Source organism: Melospiza georgiana, chromosome 3 (assembly GCF_028018845.1).
Source record: "Melospiza georgiana isolate bMelGeo1 chromosome 3, bMelGeo1.pri, whole genome shotgun sequence".
NCBI classification, from domain to species: Eukaryota; Metazoa; Chordata; class Aves; order Passeriformes; family Passerellidae; genus Melospiza; species Melospiza georgiana.
Window position 1 is genome coordinate 197,388 of NC_080432.1, and position 26,470 is coordinate 223,857.

Below are 26,470 nucleotides of genomic sequence, written 5' to 3' on the forward strand. Positions count from 1 at the left end.
GGGGAGCCAGCTCTGCTGCAGGACATTGGGCATTTTTACTGTGGGGCGGGTGAGCACTGGAACAGGTTGCACAGAAATTGTGAGAGCGCCATCCTTGGAGACGGTCAGAAGCTCTGGACACAGCCCTGGGCTGTGTGGCCCTGCCTGGACAGGAGGTTGAACCATACAGAGCCCAGAGCAGTTCTGAGCTCAGACACTCTGTGGTTCAGGGATGGCTCAGGCTGGCACAGCACAGCCAAGAATGGGCAGCACCTGGCCCTGCTCTCTAGTGCAGGACTAAAAAAGGGTCAGAGACGGGGAAGCAGGAGAGGGCCACCAGGAACGGGACTGTGGCTTGAGAGTCAGAAGCTGGGTGCCATTGTTGGACCTACACACTTGGGTGTCATTGCCCAAGGGCAGTTCAGCCTTAATCTTCATTTGATCCCCCCACTTTGAACAGCCCTTCTCCCTTTTGGTCTCCTAGAGAGCAAGGCAGCATTATTCCCCCTACACTCTGTGCTGTGGGGCAGTGCACCAAGTGGGGGGATGCTTGCTGTGGGGCTCAGCTAGTTCTGAATGTGTCGCTTTGTGCCCAGGGTACCCAGTGCTGGGAAACAAGATTGAGCTGAGGCCGGGCCGGGAAGTGAAGAAGGATGCGTGGTACAAATTCGTGATGGCTGTCAAGGTGAGCCAGAGCCCCCAGGCAGGGACAGGCTGTGGGTGGGTTCAGCCCTTTGTGCTGGCAGGGCAGCATCCCTGGGTGAGTGATGGTCCCAGGGCACTCACTGCACTGGCAGTGCTGCTTGCTGGGCATCACCAGACCCAGCCCTGCCAGCCCACAGGGTGCCTTCAGCCAGGGGCACAGGGGTGCAGTCCCTTCCAGTGCCAAGGGCTGTCTCTCTCTGCAGACATCCCACAGCCCAGCAGGCCAGGATGTGATCGAGTTCCTCCGACGGTGGTGTGGGGGAATCCCAAGCACCAGCTTCTCCTTCCAGTGAGCAGGACTAGGGCAGCTTTCAGGCCTGTTCCTCAGCACCTTCCACATGCAATAAACGTGTTATCTCAGCCCTGCAGTGCTCCTGTTTGCCAGGGGATGCTGGGCCCAGAACCCTGCAGCTGCTGGGCACAGAGCTGTAATCCCCATGTCTGTGGGTGAGTGCCACACTGGGGCCACAGCTCTGCCACCATCCCTGTGCTTGGGCAGTGGCAGGCACAGGGACAGGCTCACAGAGCAGCTGCCCTTCCCTTCCCTTGGCATGCCTTGTTCCCAACCAGCACTCACCTGGCAAAGCCACTTAGAACAGCCAGTGTAGAAAGGAAAAGTTTATTTATTCAAGAAAGCTAGAGACCTACACCAAAGGGATTCTTCCCTTTCTGTTCCCTGAGATATCTGGGCACAGGCACAGCCAGCTGCCATGCCTGCAGTGGCACCAGGACTGCCCACCCCCATCATTGCAGCCAGAAACCAAGAACTGCAGCACACCAGGACGGGCCCAGCAGCTTGGGGCGAGCATGGGAGAGCATCAGCACCTGCAGGGTCTGTGCCAGGTGGGCTGATGGAGCTGGGGGCAGGGGGCAGGGCACATCCTGAGCCCCCTGCAGGAGCTGTGACACCACCCTGGCCCCGACCTGGCTGGGTCACAGCGCTCCTGCAGCACCACCTGGGAGCAGAGGAGCAGTGTCAGCGCCAGGCTGTGCTGCAGGGCCCAGCATCACTGAGCCCTCTGCCCACGTTCCTGGACAAAGGTGTTCTGGGGGCTGCTGTGGGCATGGGCCCTTGTGGGGCACTCACCTCTCCAGCTACACTGCAGAGTCAGAAATTCCTGCCAGGAGCTGCTGCCTCTCACGGAGTGGCTTCTCCATTGCTGTACTTGGCCTGACCAGCTAGAGAGGAAAAAAAAAGACAAAAAGAAGTTAGGGTGGCAAGGACACACGATGGGCAGTGTTCTCACAAACAAAGAACAGGCCTGGCTACCGGGGGATGAAGAAGAGGGTCCCTCTGCAATTCCCCATGAAGGGGTGCTGGTCTGGCACTGAGGCTGGCTAGAAGAGGTTCCAACTCAGCATCCCCCTGCTCCTGCACAGCCTCCTCGTTCCCAGCACCTCACAAAGGCAGCAGCCGTGTGGGAGGGAGATCCAGGGAGAGCTGTACCTGCTCTCTGCCATAGCCGTGTGCGCAGGGCCCGATGCCCCGGAACACCAGAGCCACCAAGCAGCTCCTGCCCGAGAGCACGGCTTCCGCAGCTGCCAGCAGCAGGGAGAGGAACCAGAGCGCCAGGGCCGTGTCCTGTGGGACAGGGGGTCACAGAACGTGGGCACCGCACCAGGCTGGCTGAACACACCCAGCAGAGACTGTGCGGACAGCGGGGGAAAGAGGGGAGAGGGAGAGAGAAGGGCAGCGGGAGGGAGAGTGAAAAGACGAGAGGCAGCAGAAAGGAGCTGCTGGGAGGAGCGGGGCTGTGCAGACTCACGTAGATGCGCGTGGTGTTGAAGGGACAGTCGTTGGTCGCGATGTTTTCACGGGCGTCCAGGGGCAGCGCGGAGCTGTCGCAGCCCCGCACCAGGTGCGTGCCCCGGCTGTGCACCGTGAGGGCGAAGGCGAGCGCCAGCCCCACGCTGCACGCCATGGACAGCAGGCAGTTGAGCAGAGAGACGCCCAGCAGGGTCCAGTGCTGCAGGCGGCAAGAATGCGAGCGGGATGGCAGGAGCTCGGGCAAGCGCTGGGGCCGGGCACCCGGGTCTGTGCAGAGCCGCTGCCCCGAGGGGCACCCGGGACCTCCCGCCTCGGCCGGGAGGGCTCAGCCGCGCCCTCGGGTGAGGCTCTCGCACCTTTCGCATCCCTCCACCCCTGTGAGCTCGGTACCGCCGGCCGCCCCTTGGCTCGGGCTCCGTGGGGACCCCAGGCAGGCTGGGCCGGGGTCCGGGAGCCCCCAGCCCGGCGCCCGCCCCGTGCCCGTCCGCCCTGCGAGCCCCCCGGGACCCCCGGCCCGGCCGCAGCCTCGGCTCCGAAGCGCTCCCGCCCGAGAACGGCGCTGCCGCCCTCCGGGAGCGGCCGAGCAGGGACAGGCGGCACCGAGCGCCGGCAGCCGAGGCGGAAGGAGCCGCGGGGCCAAGGTCCAGGGCAGCGGCTGCCGGCAGCGCCCGGGCCCCCCACAGCCCCGCACTCACCAGGACCGCCCGGGACAGGTTGTGCGACACCAGGATGGCCACGATACCCGCGGCGATGCTCTGCGGGGAGAGCAGCGCTCAGCGGGGCCCGGCCCGGGCCCGCCGCCCCCCGCCCGCCCCGGCCCGGCCCGCGGCGCTCACCAGCAGCCCCGAGCACACCGACACCACGTTGGCCGCCGCGTACTCGGGGGTGACGGCGCGGCGGGCGCCCGCCACGTGCCGCAGCACCGAGCCGTGCACGATGGCGCCCAGCACGAGGCTGCCGTGGCCCAGCACGATCAGCCCCAGCCCGGTGCGCATGAGGCGCCGCGGCTCCGCCAGCGCTCCCGCCGCCCGCCGCCCCCCGGCCATGGCGCCGCCAGCGCCGCCGCCGCTCGCGCCGCCCCGGGGCAGGCACGGGCGGCTCGGCCCGGCCCCCGGCCCGCCCCGCCCCGGCCCGCAAGAGGCGGCACTCGCGTCTGTACAAAACAGTTTATTAAAAATAGGAAATGATAGAAATGAGATGCAGGAGCCGCGGCTCGGCCCCGCCGCACGCCAGGACGACACCGAGCCCGGGGCCGCTGCAGCCCCGGGAGCCCCGGTAAGGAGCGGGGGCCGCGGGGCCGCACACGCCTGACCCCGGCGGTGCGAACAGTAAACAAAGTGCAGCCGGCGGCGGGAGCGAAGCGCCGGGCGGGGAGCGGGGACGAGCTCGGCCGCCCCTGGGCCCGTGGCGCGGCAATGGGGGGGAGTGACCGGGGGTGCAGGGCTTAGGGGCTCACCCCTGCTTACCTTTAAATTAAAAAAAAAAAAAAAAAAGGAAAGAAAAAACCCATTTCTGTGCTGTGCAAAAGACACTGTACAATTCAAACAGAACAAACTCCATGCACATGAGTGGGGCTGCAGAACGCCCCAAGCCAGGCCTCAGCTCCGCAGCACAACCTGGCAAATCCCAACAAAAACAGGGCTGGAAATAATACTGATGCGCAAAGTCCCCTTGAGGAGGCGGGCAGGGAGGACTGTCATGAGCCCAGCCACGGCACATGCAGGATGAGCTTCCAAGCACTGCAGCTGGGGCCTTGCGGCGCCCGACAGCGAGGGCAGACACGCATGGTCGCAGGCAGCGAGGCCACGCTGGCTGCCCGGAGCCACGGGGCTAAGATGACACAGTCACGGCCGTCAGGGCTCCGTTCCGAGTGTAGTAGAACTTGCTGAACGCCTCTTCAAGTAAACAGGTGAGTCTGCTCTGGTCAGCCTGGGCAGAACAAGGACAGTGAGGGGTCAGCCCCGTCCACTCAGAGCTGAGAGCATGGCTGGAGACCCCCAGGGCAGGGACCTGGCTTATTCCTCCTGCCCGAAAAGCGCACAAACCACTGAACTCTGAGGAAGGAACGCAGGCCCATGGCCCTACCTGAGTCCCTGCTTACCTCGCTGATGAACCCAAGCTGGACCAGTTCAGCTGCCAGCTCCTGGATGTTGTCATCTGCAACACAAGGAAAGGAGTCAGTCCTTGCTGCAGCGTGCTGCTGGCCCAGTGCCCCTGGCAGGGGCAGGAGGTACTCACTGGGCTGAAGGTCACAGCTCAAGTGTCGATTCAACTTGTCTTCCAGTTTCAGCAGCAGTGTCAGCTGCAGGGCAAAGAAATTCTCATGAGGAACTGCAGTCCTGCAAGCTGCCATGGCAAGCCCAAAGCAGCCCCAGCAATGCCCTTGGGATGGGAACCAGCCCTGCAGAGCCCCTCGGGGATCTGACAGAACAGCCACAGCCAGCTCCACCCTGAGCTGCAGCTGCCAGCCCCATGCAGGGCCTGGGGTGGGCCGGGTGCCAGGGCAGCAGCAGGCACAGGCCTGGCACAGGCTCTCTGGTGGCAGCTGCAGCCCTGCAGGGCTACCCCAGGCCCCAGCAGCACATCAGAGCCACGAGCCCTGCACAGAGCTGTGACTCTCCCTGCCCAGCCACAGAAACCTACGTGGTGCTTCACGCCCTCCTCCACGGACTCGATGTTGCACTGCATCAGCACCACCTGGAACAGAGGCACAGAGCCCTCAGCAGCTGCCCCCCAGCCCTGCCCGGCCACGGCAGCGGGGCTGAGCCCCCTCAGCCAGCCCGAGCCCTCACCTTGCGGGTCTCCACCTCGGCGGGCTCTGGAGTCGGGGTTTTCACCGACGGGGGGGCAATGGGAGATTTCACCACCACCTGCTGGGGCTGCTGGGGCCGGGGCATGCCAAAGGCCGTGAGGGGATAGATGCCATTCCTGCAAGGAAGGAGCAGCATCTGAGTTATACCTCTCCAGAACTTTTCGTCTCACACACGATGGAAGGTGTCTTTAAAAAATCCCTCTTACCTCACATCCTCCAGGAACTTGTCCAGCTCCAGCGCTGGAGATTGTGAGAAGCTGGAAAACAAAATGTCCTGAGATGAGAAATCGTCTCACAGTACCATCCACTGGGGTCTGTTGGGGTGCAGTTTCACATCCCCATGTCCTGGGCTGTGTCCACAGGCAGGATGGGCATGGACAGGCAGCCACTGGTGTGACAAGCTCTTCTCTTCCCTCGCGTACATAACCAGCTGTGTGAGCTGAGGGTGAGGCAGCAGCTGTGGCAGAGCCAGCCCCACAGCCCTCACACCTGTGCAATGCAGTCATCTGGAGGGTGGCCCAGTGACACTGCCCTGGTGAGCTGTTTCACAAATACCTGCCATGCCACGTCCCTGGCTGCAGCAAACACTGGGGACAGCCAAACCCCTGTCTCAAGGCTGCTCTGAAGCATTCCAGAGATGAGGTAAGGACTACACAACTGCTGGAAGCCTGACAGGATGTCCTCGAGTGCTTTATGGGCTGCACACCTGCCCCAGCTCCCAGACCACCCTCCAGCCCCTGCCACAGCCCCAGCAGCTGGGATCATCCTATCCTCTGACACAGCAGTCGGTTCTAACAAAAACTTCCAACTTTTCTCTAGCAGCTTGGTTTGCATGGCAGTCTGATGAACCATCCAGAAATGATGCTGACATTTCAAGTGATTGCTGCTTTCTCTCCCTTGTCCAGCACCTCTGAGGTATGGCACCACCAAAAGGAAAGTTCCAGGCTGGCACCCCTGCACAGCCACACCTGCAGAGGCTGACATCCCGTGTGTGTGTGAGGATCTCTCCTTACAGCTCTGGTCCTTCACTTGTTGTCCTCCATTTTGAAACTGTATCCAAGACATTCCAAAGGGAATTTCACACCACATTTCCTAGCACCAGGACAACTGGAATGCCAGCTTTTGGAAGGGTCTCTGTGGCTCAGAGAGCTGCTTATACAGACTGAGCTGTTCTTGTCATCTTACTCTTGTTCAGCAGCCTGGGCACCCCAGAACTCTGGGCTCCCTGGAAGCACCCTAGGCTTCCTAGGAACACGGGAGTCACATCTTAGTCTTCAGCTAATCCCTTGACTGGCCAAGGCTTTGTTATCCAAAATGTACACCACTTTTTTGGCACTCTGCTTGCTCCCTTAGGGGCCACCCCTCCAGTGCAAGCAGTGCTGTGTGTCACTGCCAGCTGCCTCTCCCTGTGCACAGTGTGGAAATTAGGAGAACACCGAGGAACCCTTTCTCTGAAGTGAGAAAGTGACTCCATCTGGCCAGTCTGTGATTGGTCAGAACACTTTCCCAAACTGTTCAGCCACGTTTTGCTGGTGTCTGCTCCAACTACAGCGTGTTCATTTAATCTGCCCATTTGGGGAACAATTCATCTCAGCTGCACAGAATCTACTCGCAGGAAACAGGTGCAAGGTCTCCTCCCACCCAGGAACAGCCCTCCCCAGAAGTGTGTGTGCCCAGACAGGGACTGCTCCTTCCCCTCCAGCTCCAGCAGCTCCCACTGGCACCCAGTCAGGGGGAAACACCAACTCTGAGGTGATGGGCAGCGTCCCAGTGCCCACACCAGTGCCCCAGCACTGCTCCCCTGAGCACACCACGGGGACTCACATCATCTTGACTCCTTCCCTGTCCTCGTGGTTGATCTCTGCCAACACTGCGTTCATGTCAAGGTTTTTGGTCATTTCTTCTAAAGCATTTTCAGGAATCATATCTATTAAAAAGAAAAGGAGTAACTTGCAGCAATTGCAGTTTCTCTCCAGCCTTAGAAAAGCAATGAAAAGCGCAGAGATGCTCTCACAGCAGGTGGGACACCACAGCCCTCCCAGCCCTGTGTCCGACAGGCAGGAACCCGCAGAGCAGCAGGGCATGGGGAGGGCGTTCCCAGGGTGCCAGCTCACCGAGGGGCACTGCCAGCCCAGCAAGGCTCTGCAGAGCCCTGGCCACGTGTCTGGTACTCACGCTGGTGCCCGACGATGCAGTGAGCAGCCAGCAGCTTCAGCGAGGGCACCTCGAACAGCGCCGGGTGGAAGAGCAGCTCCCGCGCCGTGGGGCGCCGGCCCGGGTCCTGTTCCAGACACTTCTGGATGAACTCCTGCAGGGGAAACCTGCGTGAGACCACGAGCAGCAGCAGCAGCAGCAGAGCATGCAGAGCCCGAGGCCGCGCTCACCCGCTGCAGGGGATCCTCCAGCAGCTGGATGGCACTGTTGATGGCTTCCTGCGGCACGTAGGAGGACTCCCCGTTCCCCTGGATCTCCAGCACTGCCATCTGCAAACACACACAGGGCACAGCCTCAGACTCCCCTGGCAGTGACAGACTGCAGGGCACACAGGCACAAAGAGACCACTGCCAAGCATGAGATCAGCACAGCCAAGCTGCCTGGGGGAACTTAAGGTCACATTGGGAGAGACAGAGAGAATGGCTGCCTCATTACAACAGCTTGCTCCTGGTACCCGAGACTGCCAGGGAGCCCTGGGAGCTCTGCCAGCAACAACCTGGACAGCAAGTGTCTCCATTCTGAACCTCACGATCCATTGGGCTGTTACTCTGTTTGGTAATTCCATAATGAAGCATGACTGGATCACTGCCAGGACCTGACAGGGTCCCTTCTGGCGGTGTGAATAGCTCTGCATCGCACAACAAGAGCAAGCACACAACACATCAAGAGTGGGCCCCAGCCAACCACACAGACACTCATTCTCAGCTAGGAAAGGCTGGAAAATATTGCAGAGAGTGTCTCTGCATTCAGCTTCAGTTTTGTTCCCTACAAGTTGTGTCTTTCCACAGTTCTCTTCCTGCTTCACTAATGGAAGGTGCAGCACAGGTTGAGGGTTCCTGTACTGGCACTTTCTGACAATTCTTCTCAGAAAATAATCCTAACAACAGCTCCCATTACCTGGACTTGGACCTACTGACTGCAAGGACAGAGGAAGAACAAAGCTGCTATGACCAGGTGTGTCAGACTCACATTGACTGCAACCTCCCTCAGATGGGCACAGGCTGGCCCAGACAAAGTGACAGATTACAGACTCTGCTCTACACAGGCTGGCCCAGACCAAGTGACAGACTGCAGCTGTCCCCTGCTCCAAACAGCCCAGGCACTGTCACACACATGGACATTACATAAGAGTCTGCAGCAGGGACTGTTCCCTCCAGCCAAGGAGTCTGACCTCAGGACTGGCCAAGACCCACTAATTCATTACCCATTAGGAATTTGGGAAGAACTGCAAATCCCTGAGCCATTTCCTGCTTGGTGAGGCACTTGGGGGAGCCTCCATAGGGATCCCTCCAAGGCAAAGTGCACTTGGCTCTGAGAACAAAACACATTTGTCACTGAGCAAACCCACCCATGGCCATGGCCCTTGCAGAGCTCTCTCTCTCCTCAGATTCAGCATCTCTGTCCCAAAGCCCATGTCTGACACTCACCTCCAGTGCACACATCCCAAAGGAGTAGATGTCCACAGCAGTGGTGACATTGGCAACTTCTGTAACACAGAAACAGCATTGTTATCAGTCAGCTCTGCACGCAGCAGCACCACCCTGCACCAGGCTGGGACAGTCCTGCAGCTTCTCCCTCCTCTGCTACCAAACCACAGAGGAGCTGAAGCATTTCAGCAGGCAAATGGCTCAGGACTGTTAATGTTGCATCTGTCAGGAGCCTGGAACTGACAACAAGGTGCAGGACAGCTTGGAAGCATCAGTAAGGCCAAAAAATGCCCAGGCTTGCAGGCACAGCATACCTCCATACTCTGGGGCAAAGAAGTGCAGGTTCTTCTGCTCCTCACGACAGGTCTTCACGTGGTTGTTAATGGTGTCTGGCGCCACTGGAAGAGAACCAGGAATGCTCAGGATACAGAAACCACACCCCATCCCTGATGGGATCCCAGGGAACGCCTGCAGCTCCAGGCCCGTGGCACCCAAGGGGGCAGAGTGGTGGCATTAAGGTACAGCATCCATCTCTTGTCACCTGCCCCAACCCAACACATCCCTGCACTGTTTCCTTGGCAGCTTGGCACCACTCTCCAAGGGCAAACCTGGAGACCACAACTGCTGCTGTCAGCAGGACAAGGTGGGAACAACTCCCAGCAGAAATGCCTGACTTCAAACAGATCCACAGCTTTTGTCACCAGCAAGTCACTCATTCAGAGCAGCAGCCAGAGGTGCCACTGCAGTTGGTCACAGCTCAGGGAGGATGGACCTACCACACAACTCTTGCACGCTTCAGGAGGATGCTGGTGCCAAAGCACCTCCAGACAAGAATCAGGGCAAGCTGCTGAGGGAAGGGAGGTGACCACCCAGACAGCAGAACCTCCCAGCAGCCAGCAGCTCCACAAACCACTCCCAGCTGTGGGGAGGAAATAACTTGCAGCCAAAGAACAGTGAGCAGGGCATAATTATGGACCCCCATGAAAGATAACTTTTTGGGACAGCCACCTCTGCAGAGACTGCAAACAACTCCCTGAAACTAAGCAGCTGCCTGCCAGGGAGAAACACTGAGGAGAGCAGGGAGCACAGAGCCACCAGCCATTAGAAGCTCTGCTGTCACACGGGAATGTGCCCAGTGCCAGTCCCATGTCCCACCTGGCCACCCCCCGGACAATCACCATCAGAGATGAATTTTAGAAAAAGGTTCAGCCAAATCCAGTGTCTGAGCAGGACAGGTGGTAGGAAGAGGTGTGAAGCACAGCAGAGGGTGGGGCAAGCAACCTGTCCTTCACCAGCTGAACTCAATCTGGGCACTCAACGGGCACTCTTACAGGAATATGCTGTAGCTGGTCAGGCTTCCCAAACCCTCAGGAATGTGCAAAAGGAGGTGGCCAGAGTAAGTGGGCAGTCTGTGTGCCCCCTGGGTGCTAGCAGTGCCAGCCCTGGAGGCAATGGTGGCACTCCTCACTCCTTCCTGGCTGTGCCCTTGGCAGGTTCAGCAGGGCTGCCTGGGCACCCAGCCCTGCTCTGGAACCTTCCATGCTGCAGAGGACACTTCCCTCCTGTGCAGTGTCCATCTCACAGCCCATCTCTGCCTTTATCCTGCACTCAGAACTTCCCCTTGCAGGCACCCAAGATCTCCAGTGCCACAGCCCTGCTCGCCTCCTGCAGGCCCCTGGGCTGTTTGGGTTCTTGTGGGCATGCAGAGAGAACAGGACTGCCCTCCTCAGCCAAGGGCAGTGCCCTGGCCAGCAGAAAGCAGGGGAAGCAGTGCCAGTGAAAGGATCAACAGCTGATTTCTGAGATTGTCCCAGGCTCGCTGTGCAACCCAGCAATGGGATTGTTCCACCAGGGACCTAAAAATTATCAACTGACCCCAGACCACCCTCTGCAGCTGTGAGGGGGCGAGCACGGGGCCAGGAGAGCTGTGAGGCCACATTATCATCCCTGCACTCATACCCCAGGCACTTCCACTCCTGCAAAAGGGTACACGGCTGCACAAACCCACAGTGTTAGAGTTTCCTTTCTCTGCACACAGGCATGACAAAAGCTCTTTTATTAGGGAGAGCAAGGCCTAGAAAATAAGGAACTAGGAAGTTATTTGGCATAAAAAGAAGGATACAGCCATTAAACAAGGAGTCAAACAGGAAGAAGTGTCATATTTATGCTGATCACAGAGTAAAAGCTTCCTACAGCCATCAGATCTGTATCAGGGACTGCAAACAGTATTTGCAAAATGTTTGCAACACTGAGTCACCAGAAGGAACAGGATTTTATTATTTCTGGCAGTTGAGTATCATTAACTGAGGGAGCAAACAGACTCAGAGTATGAAAAGTTCACCACACACTGTTCCCAGTGCAGGTGAAGCTTACACACATATGCACACATCTACTGACATGGCTTCCAGCAGGAAACCAGCCTCTGCCAAAGCACTGCCCATGGCTCCCTCCAGAGGAAACACTGCTGGAGCAGCACCCGTGGCACTGGCGAGGGAGAGCTAATGTCACACAAAACTGGAGAAGGCAATCTCCAAAGAAATCAACACAGAATCAAAGTCATGGCATGGCTCTTGTGGGAAGAGACCTGCCCAGATCACCCTGTCCAACAGCCCTGTTCCAGCAGGGACACCCAGAGCTGGCTGCCCAGCACTGTGTCTGGGTGGGAAACTCCAGAATGGAGACTCCATCCCAGCCTTGGGCAACCTGTGCTTGTGCCACCTCCACACTGAGAATGCCCAGGTCCAGAGGGACCACCTGGGCTCCAGCCTGTGCTGTGGCCTGTGCTCCTGTGCCCTGGCTCACCTGCACTGCCCTCCCTGGAGGTGATCCCCACCCCGGGGGGCTGCTGGGGGCTGTCCCCAGCCTGTCCCTGTCCCTCATGTCCTGGGCACCCAACAATGAGCCTGATCTATGGGGGGCTGCACGGAGCACAGGGCCAGGACCATCCCCTCCCTCCTCTGGCAAAGTTTTGCCTAATGCAGCCCAGGTCATCATCAGCTACTGACTCCCAGGGCCATGGCACACGCTCCTGTCAGTGAGCCACAGAGGGACACGATCACACTGTGTCACGCTGCTCATGAAGCAGCAAGTGGTATTTTTACATTTAAAAGATTGCTTAAGAGCTCTAAGCTGACGTGTCTGACCACATGCATTACATGGAAGCAGAAAGTAGAAGTAGGCAGAGCAGGAAAAACAAGAACAGATAAAAAAGAGCTGGGGGATTAGTACCTGTCAATCCTGGCTGCATGCAGGCTCTTAAACTGTGACTTAGGGGCTTATTGGCACTTCAGCTGGAAGAATCCATTATACAAACAACTTCATCCCTAACCAAGTGTGTTGGGAGATCTGCAATTTGCACCCAAAACCAAGTTCCACATTCTAGACCAGAAGAATGGAGGCTTCACTGACCATGCAAACAAACCCCTGCTTGGGCTGCACCAATGCAATATTGCTATGAAATAGATATACATGTTCACATCACAGTGCAAGAATTGCATGCAATCAGAAAAACCAAGAACAGACACTCACTGAATGCTACAGACTGAGCTACTCTGGAGCAGCCATCTGCTCCCAGAGGACACGTGTGCACTGGAAAACAAGCCCTCAGAAACACCACTGTGAGGATCATCTTCTGCTGTGAGCAGCTCTGCCTAACAGAAGCAGGAACTGAACCAGTATAAATGCACACTCTAAAACGCAATTGGGGCCCACAAGATCAAGAATTTCAAGTACAACTTTCCCAGATTTCAAGCTCCACATCTCTGATTATCATTATTCCACAACGTGCCAAGGGACCTGGGGAGGTTTAACCCACAGCAAAGCTCACCCTGGGAGCAGTGCCAGAGGGCCCACACAGCTCCAGACTGACCCACAGAGCTGTCCAGGCTGGGTCAGGCACAGCCAGCACCACAGGCTGCCCCTGCCTGTTGGTGCCTCAGTGATCCTTTCACAATGGCACAAAGGAGCTCCCTGAACTGCTGAGGCTCACAAAGCCTTCAACCCAAGGGCCCTGGAAGGAACAGACACCTGCAGCTGCTGTGCTAATGTGAGAATGGGTGAATGGAGACCTGGATGACTACAGTTCACATCCCCATGCCCACGGGGAAAGTCACATAAAAGCAGAGAAAAAACAGAGCTGAACAAAACTGAAGCAGCAGTGCCTTCAGTGCAACACAGAAATAACAATGACCTCTGAAAATGGATGTTCCACAACCTGAAGCACTAAACAGAGACATTCAAACCTTTTAAAATATTTTACTTAACTGAAAACAACAACCAGTCTAGGTGGCTTTCTGGTGTTTTCATGGATGAGGTCAGTCCCAGCAGCACACAGAGGCTACTCTGAGCTAGGGAAATAGGAACTAGGAGAGCTGGCTTTTAAACCTTCTGCAAAACAAAATGAGTTTATTACTATCACAGCATAGAAGGAGGAGAATCTTGGCCACAAGGCCACCAAGGTGACCAGTTCCTCCCACTAAAGTGGACTGTAAAAATGCCACCAGCCTCCCCAGACACAGACCCTGAACACGGGGCCAGCAGGAGTGAGTGCTGGAGCCTCCAGCAGGACAGAGCCCATGGATGGCACTCCCCATGGCTGCTGCTCCTGCTCTAACTCTGTGCTCACAGGAAAACCCAGGGCAGCTCTCTGGAGCTCTTTCTGCCCCTCTGGTCACCACAGCAGCAGCTACAGCACTGCAGCATTACATTGTACCAGCACCATTAAAACCAACCTCACGCTGTTCAACCCGCCTGTCCTACAGCTTCTCATGAACAAGCCAAATGAGAAGTGCCTTCACTTGGAGACAGGCTCTTACACCAAGAGTTTCACACACAACACAGACCCACGGCAGTCAAACCTCTAAAAGGAAATCCAGCCCCCTCAAAAAACTAGCCTGGATCCAACCTTGAACTTTTATATAGCAGAAAGTTCCACTCAAAACAATTTCCTTGCCCAGTCTCTTTCCCAGCAGCACCTGTAGTCACAGAAAAATCTCATTATGAATTTCTGCCTTAGTTTTGCCAAGTTTCTAAGGAACCAAAAATGTTTGGCTTGATAGACAATGTGCTTGACTCACACATAAAACTGTACAGTTAGAAAAGCTAAACTACATCTATTCAAGTTACATTTTCCTAAATCAGTGCTAACACACCATTTTTATGGCAGATTTTTTTAATGTCTGATGACTTAAATTATCCATTATTTTCCTTTTAAAACTACACCTGCCATAGTTGAAAAAACAAAAAAGCCAGATCCAAGATATCCTACTAACCTCTTATTTATGCATCACCTCAGGTGTCTGTTAAGAATGTGGAAACCAGCATGGCATTTAAAGATCAGGCAACAAAATCCAAGGGAGTGAAGTGATGACTAAAATAAGATTAGTTATGAAAGCATGTCACTCACAGCCTCACCAGATCAATGCTCAAGCAAAACAGGAGCCTTCCACCCTAGATTCAGTGTTTTCAAACCCAAATCACTGCTCAAGATTTAGTGTTTTCAAACCCAAATCACTGCTCAAGATTTAGTGTTTTCAAACCCAAATCAATGCTCAAGCAAAACAGGAGCCTTACACCCTACATTCAGTGTTTTCAAACCCAAATCACTGCTCAAGGTTTAGTGTTTTCAAACCCAAATCACTGCTCAAGATGCCCAGCTCTCATATCAACAGCATCTCCTGGTACAACAAGTTCAGAGTCCAGGAAAGCTCAGTGTTCCAAGGCCATCGGATGCTGTTCCAGCACAGCTGAGGCACCACAGCATCTCCTTGTGCCTGCAGAGTGCTGTTCCAGGCTTCTCCTGCCCTTCTAGAACCAGGGCCCTTGGCTCTGCTCACAGGGGTGCCTGATTCTGGAGGAGGGGCTGGCCAGCCCTCAGCCTTGCTGCCCTCAGCCTCAGGGCCCAGGCTCAGCCCCAGCCCCGGGTCTCAGGCCCAGCCCTGGGCCCAGGCCTCAGGCTCAGCCCCGGGCCCCAGCCCTAGGCCTCAGGCTCAGCCCCGGGCCGGTCCCCACTCTGTGGGCTCATTCCTGAGCCAGTTCTCTGGCTGCTGCTCTGCCACCCTGCAGCCATCACCCTGACACCTGCCCTGCTCTTCAGGCCTCCAGCCCTGACCACATCCCCATCCATCCCCTCAGCCACTCCAGACTCCAGCCCTGACCACATCCCCATGCCCTCAGCCACCCCAGATCCCAGGCTGAGCTTCCAGGAGCCTCTGCCCCGCTGGCAATGCAGGGTGGCACAGCACATCCTCCTGCCAGCCTGGAAGGCACAGAGCCCATCTGGTCAGGCCCTTGCCCTTCCCACCACTTCAGCTGATGGTTGGTAGGTTCCCAACTCAGTAGAAACAAACTCTAACCATCGAGAATAACCCTGATGGTAAAAAATAAAATAAATAATTATTTTAAATGTAAACACGGTGTTCTACGCAATAGGGTTACAAATTGCAGCACTCGAATCCTTCTCTGGCTCCCACCAGCCCAACTCCCTCCTCATATGCACACATCTCCCCAAAACCAGAGATTTATCTGGGGAAACATCAATAGCCAAGCTTACTTCAATCCAGGGACTCATTTGGGGCAGGAGGGATCTGGCCATCAGGAGCCAGACACATTCACTGAAACATTCATCTTAAAACCAACACATCTAAGGAGTTCAAACTACAAGCAAGCAATTGGATAGCCAAGCACACAGTGGGGGCTAGTCCAGGGCTGGGCCCCAGCCAAGGGCAGCAGAGCAGCAGCAGGGAAGAGCCTGATGGACGTGGGAAGTTCAGCTGGGAAGAGCTCAGAACAAGGCATGGCTTGTTGACATGCAGGAGCTGGCATGCACGGGGCCCGTGGACTAGCACACGCTAAGAACATGGAGAGGGAGAAAACTAACAACCAGGAGACTTCACAAAGGGCAGTGCTCCCTCTCTGTAAGGCTCTGGCCAAGAGCACGAGGAACTGTTGGCATCCCAGCACACAACAGGAGCTCTCCAAGCAGGATGCACCTAAGCCAAACAGTTTTACACACAGCCTTATAGCAAGGGAACACTGTAAATACATCAGTGTGTATGTCTGTGTGTTACAAATATAGATACACACACATATATATATAAATATATATATACAGATACACACAGAGGTAAAATCATGTACATGACATAAGTGGAGTCACATCACAGGAGCGGAGAAGTTTGCTCACCATTAGCAAATATCCTATGAAAGACTGTTGTAACAGAGCAGCCCGTGAGCGGGAAGTAAAACGAGATAAAGTCAATGAGTTGGTGAACAGCAAAGCACTTACATCCATAGAGACAGCTGGGTCAGAGTCAGGGCACACAGGGACAGGACTGAGCACCGGGCCCTGCCTCAGCCACCTCTTCAAAGAAATCTACCTAGGGAACATCAGGGCTTCTACCTGAGAACCAGGCTGGGCAGGGGACACAAGGCAGCTCTGACCAAGCAGAAGATCATGGCAGACTGAGACCAAGAAGCCAGAAATTCTGTTCCTCTGTGAGTGTCCTACAGTCCCACCCACCCCACCCTTCAGCAGAGAATTCCCTTTCTCTAATCCCAGCAGCTTCTGGCCACAGATCTCAGCAGGAGAACCCACACTTACACACCTGGCCACACGATAAACAGCAGAGCTAACACCCATAGAGTCCTGCCCCATGGCCTGGGACTGAGGGCAGAGCCTGAGCAGACACAATTAAACAGACTGAGGCTCAGTCAGGGGTGGTGCAGCCAGGACAGACACACAGCAGCAATGCCTGGGGGCACAATCTGCACTGCATTCCCCTAGCCTCCTCTGGGCTCCATTGAGGTCTCACTCAGCAGATGCTGACACATTGCCACATCTCAGGAGCACCAGAAGACACTGAGACCCCCCAGCCCGAGGCCTCCCTTCTGCTGGGGCACTCCCAGAGCTGCCCAAGAGGAATTTCATTCAAACACATCACTTCTTTCCACCTGTGGATGGTTCTTAGGCTGCCAGTGGGAGTTCCAGGAACAGCTGCCAGCAATGCCACCAGGAGCAGGCAGCAGCACCAGGCACCTGTGTGAGTGTACACCCTGCTGTACACACTGTGTGTGCAGGCTGTCCTTCCCACACTGAGAGCAGCCGCAGCCCCAGCACACCCATGTTCTGCAGCACAGACACCCACAGAGGCAGCACTGTGCTGCCCCTGGGCTCTGGGAACAGTGCACAGGGCACAGCTTGGGCTTATCACAAGGAATTTCATCTGACCCCAGCCCCACAGAGCAGGTGGGACGTTCCAGTCTCTGAGTGGCAAGGTTAAGAGCTGTAAGTGTCCTTCCTATCCTCATCACAAGTTCTCCGAAGCTCTCCACTCACTTGAAACATTCTCCTTAAATCTATAACCTCTGCACTTTATGGAACTGGGGAATAAAACATAAGCAAACGAATGGATTATGGATGGCTTTTGCATTTAAACATTATGCAAAATCTTTCCTCCTTCCCAGTCCCTTTTTCTCTCACCGCTGACCCCAGCACACAGATTCACAGGCTGAACAGAGAACCAGTGCCCAGTGCAGCCAGGGCAGGTGCTCCTGCCTCTGAGGGAGCAGCAGGGAGCACAGGGCTGTTCCCACCCTGAACGAGTGTCACAGGGACCCCATCAGGCATTTCCAGGGTGCTGCTGCTCCCTGGCACACCCAGCAGACAGCAGGATGTCCTGCAGTGCACCCAGCAGCTGCCCTAGCCAGGCTTTTGCCCCACATTCAGCAAGTATTCTCTTTGCCAAAGCCACAGGGAGAGGAGCTTGGGGAGCAGCATCCAGCACAGCACTGGGGACACAGACAGCACCAAAGCACAGCTCACAGGGCACTGAATCCTTGTTCCCCATAAATCCACAGGAATTGCTGTCCTGCTGCTTTAAGTGGACACAGGGAAGTGCTCAGACACCAGCCAGCTGTACAGAACAAGGACAGGAGCAGCAAACATGGGCCTGGCATTGTCAGTGATGCTGGAGAGCTGCTGTTCCAGGCACAGAACTCAAACCCAGCCCATGTGGCACTGCAGAGGCAGCAGGGCCAGGGAGAAAGGCTCCAGCTCCAACACAACCAGCAGTCCTGGGGATGCAGCTTTGCCTTTTCTGGTTGGCATTGCAGGAACAGGAATACATCCTGCAACACTGCCAACTCCAATTCCAGCCTGCACTGGAGCCACAGCTTTCCCATCTGGGGGATTCCTCTTCTGACCACAAGCCCACTTGCAATCACTTCCTTTTTTATTTAGGAAAGGAACAGAATCTTTCAGATGAATTACTTGACTCCTGAATGTGAGGTGAGGCAGGCAGCCCACAGCTGTGGAGCAGAGAGGTCAGGAACAGCTGCACACAAGCACTGCAGCTGCAGCACATCCTGCAGCTGGAACAGCACAGACACCCACCTCTCCTGGCACGAGCACACACACGTCCCTGTGCTGCACCTGACAGCAGCAAAGCTGTGTGAAACTGAGGGGAGCCAAGGTGTGAGGCTGAGGCCACCACTCACCCACAGCTGAAGGGCCTGTGAGCAGCAGCCCTGGAGCTGCACTCTCTGGGAATGGCAGGGCTGAGGAGCTGCAGCATCTCCCTGGGGTGAAAGCAATGCCAGCTCCATGGGTTTGCTTTTACAGACAGCACTGGCTGCCCTGCAGAAACATGGCAGCTGCATGGTACCTTGAAACTAAACTGAAAAAGGGAATTTCTGGAGTACTCAAGTCTTCCCATCAGTCTGAGCTGAATGCCAGGGAGTTTGCCAGCATACAGGTACTAGATGTGCTCACTCTTGGAAATCTGTCCCACTTGGAGAAAGTCAGGAAAACACAAAGTCTGTGTGATGACATGGTGACATCAGCTTGTGTGAAGTCCCCAAGTTTACAGGCAGGTCAGGAGCAGTGAAGTGGCTCCTTCTGCCACAATCCTGTCTCCCTGGTACAAGCACAAACCTGCTACCCCAGCTCTGGGACAACACAACAACACAGGAGTTCTTTGATGGGAAGAAAAGCCACAGGTCTGCAGCTGATGGAGAGGCTATTTCTGGATGACAGGTGATGCAGAGCATCCTCCCTGTACACTCCACATCAAAGCAGAACTCACACAGACAACAGCTCCAGGAAAGCAGAGACCTATTCCCAGATTGAGAATACTTGCCGAAGTTGAACAACAGGTAGCAAAGCTGTCCCTTGAAAGGTCGTGTCAAGGAGTGAAATAATGCATCCTGACTGCAGACAGATCTTCAGAGACATGGGAACAGCAGGAAAAGCCAGAGCATGCAAGGATGCTCTGCACTGCCAGAAGCATCACTGCTCACTTATGAAATAAACCATTCTGGCACAGGGTGGCTGCTCCAGCAGGGCGCGTGGGTGCCAAGCAGGCTGAGGGCAGCTCAGCAGCCTGAGGCAGCTCCATTGTCCCATGGGATAATGGCATGCTGGATAAGCCACTGGCTGCTGCCAGTCTGTCCACTTTATAATAAACATGGGCTGCTACCAGCAGCACTCCTGTGGCTGCACGAACACAGCTCCCAAAGCTCCACAGTGCATCAACATGAAAACCTGCAGAGCAGATGAACCCACAGATTATGTGCTTACAAAACCTCCAGGTTTCAGCATCATTTCCTGTGCCATCCCCTTGAGACAAGAAGCTAAAGAAGAGGCTAGAGAAGAGTCACTCCTGCACTGACAAGGGTCCAATCACCAGTGAATCCTGCTCCCAGTGTCTGGCACACCTGATGTGGAGGTGGAGAAGCACCTGTACACACGCCTCTGGTGCCAGGCAGCTGGAAAGGAGCAGTGCCTCTCTCTGTGTGGGCAGTCTCTGGCAAGGCAGGGGCACCCCAGCAAGCATTACCTGACCCGATTTTGATCAGCCCGTTGTGCTGGATGAAGATGGTGTCACAGGTCAGGTTGCCATGGATGATGGGAGGATCACAGGAGTGGAGGTAGCTGCAGATGCAGAACAGAGCACTGGTCAAGGCCTTGAACCCCTCCCTTCACACCCTTCCACATCAGGAAACCTCAGAAGAGAACAGGAGAGCAAAGGGCACATGCCAGGGATTTACAGCAGCTGGGAGATACAATTCCATGAGTGTACATCAGCCTCTGGCTGAGAACCAAACAGGGATTGCCTCTAATGAATCTCCAGAACATGGCAGAAGGGACGAGAAAGATTTCTCCTATCAGTTCCCAAGAAACTCAGGGTACCAGAGGTAAAGACACAATTTCATCCAATCCAGTACTGCTGAGTGCATTCTAAAAGGGTTACAATTTTATTTTTATACCAAAAATACCAGAGCCTTAGTCTGCCCCTACTCAAAGGGGCACTTAGTGCTATACACACACAACTGGGCATGTTTGTCAGCAGGCACAAATAAGGCTTTTCAGTGCTGGGTCCCAGGTACACTCTGGTTTTGCATCTCACTCTGCTGGGGTTTATGTTAGCAGCTAGCACAAAGGAGGACAGTCAGCTCCCAGAGGCTTATTAGAACCCAAACTATTCACCAATAGTTGTAATTTAGCCAAGTGGCACCAGAATTTCCTCTATGGAGTGCAAGCCATGCTCTGTCATCCAGGCTGTTGTTTTCCTAAGGTTCTAATTAGATACTCACCAACTCTAGCTCAGGTGGAAAAGAGTTTTTAAAACCCATACCACATTCTACCCAGCTGTATAGCACAAAGATGGCTGCAGAAAGGCTGCACCATCAAAAAATGTACACACACACCTAACAACACTATGCCTCAATATCCCTGAATCCACTGCCTGCAACAGGCCTGCAGCCTGCCAACACTGTGGAAGTTTTCCTAAGCCCCCTCACATGGAACTTGAATTCCCTGTCATTGTTGCAACATCTTCCTGACCAAGGAGAAACTCAGATTATAAAGCTGGATACTCTGGAGACCTCCCTAATACTTAACTGCCATCAGTCCCAAAGGCTGGGACCTCAAGGTCAACACCCCACGTACCTGAGAGCAGAGAGGATCTGGGTACACCACCGTTTCCATGCCTGCAGGTACAAGAGGAAAAGGAGAAAATCATCCCCAAGGAGCTAATCAGCTAATCTGTAGTTCTGTGATTCACAGCCCACTCGCAGGAAGCAATACCTGCCCCAGCTTTTACTCAGTGCAGGTGTACGGAAATCAGTACTCCTATGGTCAGCTTGTTTCTATATACTCCCATGGGTCCAGGAACACACCTGGGCTCCAGTCTCCCGTGTTACAGACACCTTCCCCCCTCCCTGTGAGGCCCCTGGACAGGGCCATACCAGTCACACCTGAACAGGGCCATACCAGTCACACCTGGACAGGAACACACGCCCGGCACACTGTCACACCCGGACAGGGCCACGCCTGCCACACCACACCTGAGGAGCTGCAGAGCTGCTGGCAGTACAGCAGCCAGCACAGAGCTGCTGTCCCAGAGAACCTGCAGCTGACCTCAGTCACAGGGACACAGGGCAGCTGCAGCAATGTGTTATCACCAGTTCTCTCTGGGATCCTCTGCTGAAAGGGATTTCCAGGGGCTGATGGCTCTAAAGAGTTACGGTCACACAGAAAACAAGAGTTACCTTTTCATTCATGGTTTTGTGGTTTTTCTTTGTCTTCTTCAGGAACTGTTTCAAGCTCCCTGAAGACATGTACTCAGTGATGAAGATCACCTGTGGGGCAGCAGGACACGTTACCCTCCACCTTGTTAATTACCCAACAATGAGAACCCAACAGCCTGATGGCTGCACTCACCCTGGCCTTGTTCTCTTTGACATCAGCCCAGTATTTGTGGAACTTCACAATGTTGAGATGATCCAGCTGAATCAAGTTGTCAAACACTGCTTTAACTTTTTCCTTAACATCAGAAAGACAAAAACATGTCATATCAGAGACCACACCAAATATCCTTCTCTCTTCTTTGCTCTTGGTCCCCTCAAACACTAACATACATGTGCTAAGAACAGGGAGGATCCCATTTCCTTCTGCACTGCATCTCACAGAGTGTGGTTTGATGGCCAAGTCAAACTGAACACAAGGGCTCATGGAAATAGCCCAACAGTCTTCCAGGACATTTCCTATACAGGCCAGGCTTAAGCCAAATTTGCTACATTTGGACAGCACAGCCTTCCAAACCCAGGCAACAGTCAACACAAAAAGCATCCACAATCCCACCCCAGGGCAGGGCGTGCTCCTCACATCCTGTTGGGAGACACATCAACTCACTTCCTGAAGCTTGAAGTTCTTCCTCTCAGAGAACTGCACTTCATTCCAGACAACCTCCACGCCCTCCTCGGTGTCCATGGCCAGGTAGGCGCTGTCAATGCCCGGGACATTGCGCTGGTTCACCTGCAGGGAAGGGTGGAGACACCTGTGAGCCACACCTGACCACTGCCATGCAGCACCACTGGAAAATCATCAACTCTGCTCATTAACTTTAATTAATGAGGATTCCAGGACAGCATCTGCACATGGAGCAGGGCATATCCCCAACACGAGTCACTGCAGAGCATGTGAGCAGCCAGTCCTGAGCACACTGGTGGGGAAACCTTGTGTGCACAAACGCTGTGCTGCAGCAAAGCTGCCTTCCACCAACAATATATTAGATTCTCATGGTTCAGGACACCTGCAGCTCATTCCACCACAAAAAAACACTCCAACAATACAAGAGGGATATAGAAATGTCTCAGTAACTCAGATACAACTTTGTGAAGGAATCCCCTGAAAGGTGATGACACCTGAAACTCAACCAAAGCACAGAGGAACAAGGGGAAAGCTGAAGCTTCAGAGGGGGAAGCAATGACACAAGGGAAAGCACGAGAGTAACTTCTTTAGTTAATAATTGTAAACATGGACCCAGCACAAGGACATCCACACTGAATATTAAAGACACAGATGAGCACTCAGACAGCATCAAGATAAGGGGAGGGGATTGAGAGTTTGGAGCCCAGCACGAGGATGGCAAGGGCTGTGGGAGGACATAAGGCTGAAAGAGCTGCAGAGATCAGAGGTGAACCCTGCTCCCAGCACCAAAGCTTTCTTCAACATTGTTCTTCAGATATCTAGCAGCATTCCAGATGAACATGGTCTCTTTGATCCAGCATCCATGGCATTTACTGCAATGCCTTTGCAGGCAACCTCACAGGCACACAGCAGCCACAGTGGATATCCCTCTGCACTGGATTCAAAGCACTTAGAGAGGACAAGAAGGCAGAATTCACCTTTTAATTGTCAACCAGCAGTCATTGCTGCTCCCATCTGCTGCCCACACACCAAGAATCACTTCACAGATCCACAGGACAACCTGAATTGGAAGAGATCCCCAAGGATCACTGCAGCCCAGGTTCTGTTCCTGCACAGGACAGCCCCAGGAATCCCCCCTGTGTCTAAAGCACTGTCCCAGCACCCCTCAACTCAGGCAGGGCTGGTGCTGCTCTGATCACCAGGCCTGGCAGCTTCCAGCTGATCCAGCTTCCCCCTGAGGTAGCTGATAACACAGATTTGCCTGGAAAATCCAGACTCATCTTTATCACCTCCAAACACTCCAGAGCTCCTCCTTCTCCTGGCAAATCCAGACTCATCTTTATCACCTCCAAACACTTCAGAGCTCCTCCTCCTTCTCATATTGTGTCACCTTCTCTTCCCTCACTAGGGACCCCATCAGCATCCCATTGCTGGAAACTTCTCACCTTGTAGAAGAGCTCCCTCAAAAATCCCTTCTCCCTTGGCAGCCACTTTCACATGACCAAATGTACCCAATTCCATCATTCCAGCTGAGTTACTCCATTCCATTCTGCTCCCTCCATAGCCTGACCACAGAGGGACAGGCCACCAACACAGGTGGGGTTCCTTATGATCTCCCAAGGGACTGAGCAGGCCCAATGACATTTAACACTCTGGCACTGCAGGTGACACTGCAGCTCAGAGGGTGCCAGGCACAGTGAAAGCAGAGTGATACAGAGTTCTCTGGCAGTAAACTCAGCAGTAAAGGAGAATGACACAGCAGCAAGGTGTGGCACGGGCAGGAATGGGGGTACAGGCCATAATTACACCATAATTACTGCCTGAGTACAGAGGACAGCTATGGGAAATCATCACAGGAGGTGACAGCCCATCATGAACCACCCCACCTCCTTCCACCTGAGCTGCCTACACAACTGAGGGGTGAAAGGACTGAGGTTTGGTTTAGAAGGCGTTCATATTGATTCTAAAAACTTGATTTTTTAAATGTATATATATGCATATAAACATACTGATACCAACAGGCCAGGCCTGTTATGTTTCATCATTAAAGAAAGCTGAAGGAATAAAAGTAATTAAGGATAGAAGATTTATTCCTTCAAATTTTAGAATAACAAATATCTTGGGGATGACAACTGCATAAGATCACCCAGCACAATTACTAAAGCTGAATGGCAAAAGGCTTTAGCTTCAGGGAAGGTTAAAGAAGCCCAAGGCAGCAGAAATGTCTCAAAAACTCAGATACAACTTTGTGAAGGAATCCTCTGAAAGGTGATGACACCTGGAATTCAATCAAAGCAGAGAGGAACAAGGGGAAAGCTGAGGTGTGTGAGCAGTGCAAGGACAAGGTGACAGCCACCACACTGACACTCAGTGCATCCCTTGGATTCTCCCTCTGCATCCCACCTGCTGCCTGCTCACAGCAACTCCTAAACAAATGATGGAGTCCAACAGCTAAAGGCCCTCTGCAGCTTTACTGCATTGAGTAAATCCTCAGGAACCAGAAACTGCTGAAATTCTGCCCCAGTGATGCAGCTGGGGCCGTGGACCTGCCACATCTCCCACTTGTGGCCCAGCTGCCCGAGCATGAATGATTTCCATGACTCATAGGCAATATCCCAGAGCTCCAGATATGACTCAGGACACCAAACCCAGCTGACATCACCCATGGCAATTCTGTTCCTCGGGAGATTCAACAGCCTGGGGAGAAGAGCAAAAGGGGAAAATGCAGACAGACAACTGAAAGGCAACAGCAGACTCCTCCTGCTGCCTGCCAAATCCCTGCTGCACATCCCTTCCCATGCTCGGCAAGGCAGAATCCTGAGCCCTCGTGAAAGCATTGGGATAATTTATCACTCTGGTGTTTGTCCCAGAGCAGGCAGCTTCTACACCCCGAGGGAGGAAGTGATCTGAGCCCAGCTTAGCCCAATTTCTGCAGCACAGCACAGGAAGCAGCTCTGCACTACAGAAGAGCAAACACAGCTCTGAGTCCACGTAAGCAAAAGGCAAGGAAACTCAACGGGAATATTAAATACTTAAAGGAGTATGGGTGGAGTGGCACAGTAGCTCTAAGGGGGAAAAAGCCTGGAAGTTAAATTTCCCTTTGGAAAGCTATTCCATTGTCCAGAGCATATTTTTTGTATAGCTCTCAAACATCTGTGTATCTGTAGCTGAAAGAGCATAGACCTTTGGAGAGACATTCTGCAGTTCACATGATCTGTCAATTGAACAAAAAACAAAAACAGCCTAAATCACAAGTCACAGTGATGATTTACAATCTAGGGATAAAAGGTATAAAAACTGGGGAGAAGATCACAATAACTAGAGTGTCAGTACAGAACGGAGTTGCACATTGAAAAAGAGCTGGGGAGGGGCAGCACACCAGGCCACAGCCTCACAAGAAGCCCCAGACCTGGTTCAGAGCAGCATGACTGTGTTACCCAGTTTTCCTGGACACCTGTTTAAGCCAGAGAAAGGTGAAAGCTCTGTCCAACCACCTGGGAAATGGTTGGGACTAGAGATAAGAGACCCCCAGAGCCAGCAGCTGGGCCATGAGCAGCTCAGCTTCTCTCTGAGCTGTGGGGAAACTAAAAACAGCAAATTTACCCACAGAAATTGAACAAAAAGGGCTCTCTGGCATCTGAGGCTAATCCAGAACACAATAAAGAACACAATAAAGAATGTCAGGTCCACTGCAGGCAAAGGCAAAAGAAATCCAACAAAGCAAAGCAACAATGCTACTTCATGTTTTAAATAAACTGACATATTGGCCTTGGCAATTACAGTCATGGTAGTGAAAAGCTGAAAGGCTTTAATTCAACAAGAAAATTAAAACAACCAGTGTAATTGAACAGCAGCAAGGAAAGGGTGGTATTGATTATTACCATGGCTGTGCAGACACCTCATGCAGCAACTAAACTGTAAGGAGAAGACAACCTGATCATCAGCACTACAGTAATTGGTTCTTCCAGACATGCTGCAACAAGTAACAGGATCAAACACATCCCCAAGAGTTGGTCTGTTAACCCAAGGCACACATCTGGACCGTTTAAAGACAGAGCTGAAAGCCCTCCATGTGCTGAGATTGCTCTCCCTCACTCCTGCCTTCAGTGCTCCAGCTCAGGAGCTGCTGTGCTCAAACCCAGGCCACAGCTTGGTCCCTGTCCCCTGCCATGGGCCCTGCCCCGTGCTGCCTGCACGGCTGAGCCCTGCTGGGAGCCAGGGCTGCAGCTGCTCCACGGGAAAGGGACAGTTTTGGAACCCTGCACAGTGTCACTGCTGTCTCATACATCACAACACTTCTATTACCCTTATGGTGCAAGGATTTCATATCCTCAGTTTCATACCTCCTCTAGGAC

General features: G+C 54.1%; 3 protein-coding genes across 4 annotated transcripts in view; 1 reads left to right on the forward strand and 2 right to left on the reverse strand.

Moving 5' to 3' along the window:
• The window catches only part of IFT172 (intraflagellar transport 172), a 39,437-nt gene extending 38,393 nt beyond the window's left edge, over positions 1–1,044 (forward strand). The window contains exons 47-48 of the mRNA XM_058020073.1: positions 576–664; positions 888–1,044. Coding sequence (XP_057876056.1) covers positions 576–664; positions 888–977 — 179 coding nt within the window. The 3' untranslated portion in view covers positions 978–1,044. The remainder of the gene's footprint in view (positions 1–575; positions 665–887) is intronic.
• Positions 1,045–1,292: 248 nt separating this feature from the next.
• On the reverse strand, positions 1,293–3,498 carry KRTCAP3 (keratinocyte associated protein 3). The gene is made up of 6 exons (XM_058020075.1): positions 3,289–3,498; positions 3,148–3,207; positions 2,451–2,651; positions 2,132–2,266; positions 1,772–1,863; positions 1,293–1,640 (listed from the first exon to the last, which is right to left on the reverse strand). The coding sequence occupies exons 1-5, from the start codon at positions 3,496–3,498 to the stop codon at positions 1,780–1,782; spliced, it is 690 nt and encodes a 229-aa protein (XP_057876058.1). The 3' UTR covers positions 1,293–1,640; positions 1,772–1,779.
• A 253-nt stretch (positions 3,499–3,751) lies between these two features.
• The window catches only part of NRBP1 (nuclear receptor binding protein 1), a 34,866-nt gene continuing 12,147 nt past the window's right edge, over positions 3,752–26,470 (reverse strand). The window contains exons 3-19 of one of the 2 annotated variants that reach the window (XM_058021086.1): positions 22,098–22,220; positions 21,627–21,728; positions 21,455–21,544; positions 20,853–20,893; positions 19,741–19,835; positions 16,089–16,112; positions 9,220–9,303; positions 8,906–8,964; positions 7,649–7,747; positions 7,440–7,572; positions 7,089–7,191; positions 5,471–5,521; positions 5,245–5,380; positions 5,096–5,149; positions 4,691–4,754; positions 4,554–4,609; positions 3,752–4,381 (exon numbers count right to left, since the gene is read on the reverse strand). In XM_058021086.1, coding sequence (XP_057877069.1) covers positions 4,283–4,381; positions 4,554–4,609; positions 4,691–4,754; positions 5,096–5,149; positions 5,245–5,380; positions 5,471–5,521; positions 7,089–7,191; positions 7,440–7,572; positions 7,649–7,747; positions 8,906–8,964; positions 9,220–9,303; positions 16,089–16,112; positions 19,741–19,835; positions 20,853–20,893; positions 21,455–21,544; positions 21,627–21,728; positions 22,098–22,220 — 1,413 coding nt within the window. In that variant the 3' untranslated portion in view covers positions 3,752–4,282. The remainder of the gene's footprint in view (positions 4,382–4,553; positions 4,610–4,690; positions 4,755–5,095; positions 5,150–5,244; positions 5,381–5,470; positions 5,522–7,088; positions 7,192–7,439; positions 7,573–7,648; positions 7,748–8,905; positions 8,965–9,219; positions 9,304–16,088; positions 16,113–19,740; positions 19,836–20,852; positions 20,894–21,454; positions 21,545–21,626; positions 21,729–22,097; positions 22,221–26,470) is intronic. The other variant, XM_058021087.1, reaches the window with a different exon arrangement.

What these genes read in the sequence shown, in the direction of transcription:
- KRTCAP3 (XM_058020075.1), bottom strand. Translation starts at nt 3,498, where the DNA reads ATGGCCGGGGGGCGGCGGGCGGCGGGAGCGCTGGCGGAGCCGCGGCGC. An exon ending in ACCTGTCCCGGGCGGTCCTG is followed by an intron (nt 2,652 to 3,147) that starts GTGAGTGCGGGG and finishes TGCCGCCTGCAG; the next exon opens with CACTGGACCCTGCTGGGCGT. An exon ending in TCAACACCACGCGCATCTAC is followed by an intron (nt 2,267 to 2,450) that starts GTGAGTCTGCAC and finishes CCTGTCCCACAG; the next exon opens with GACACGGCCCTGGCGCTCTG.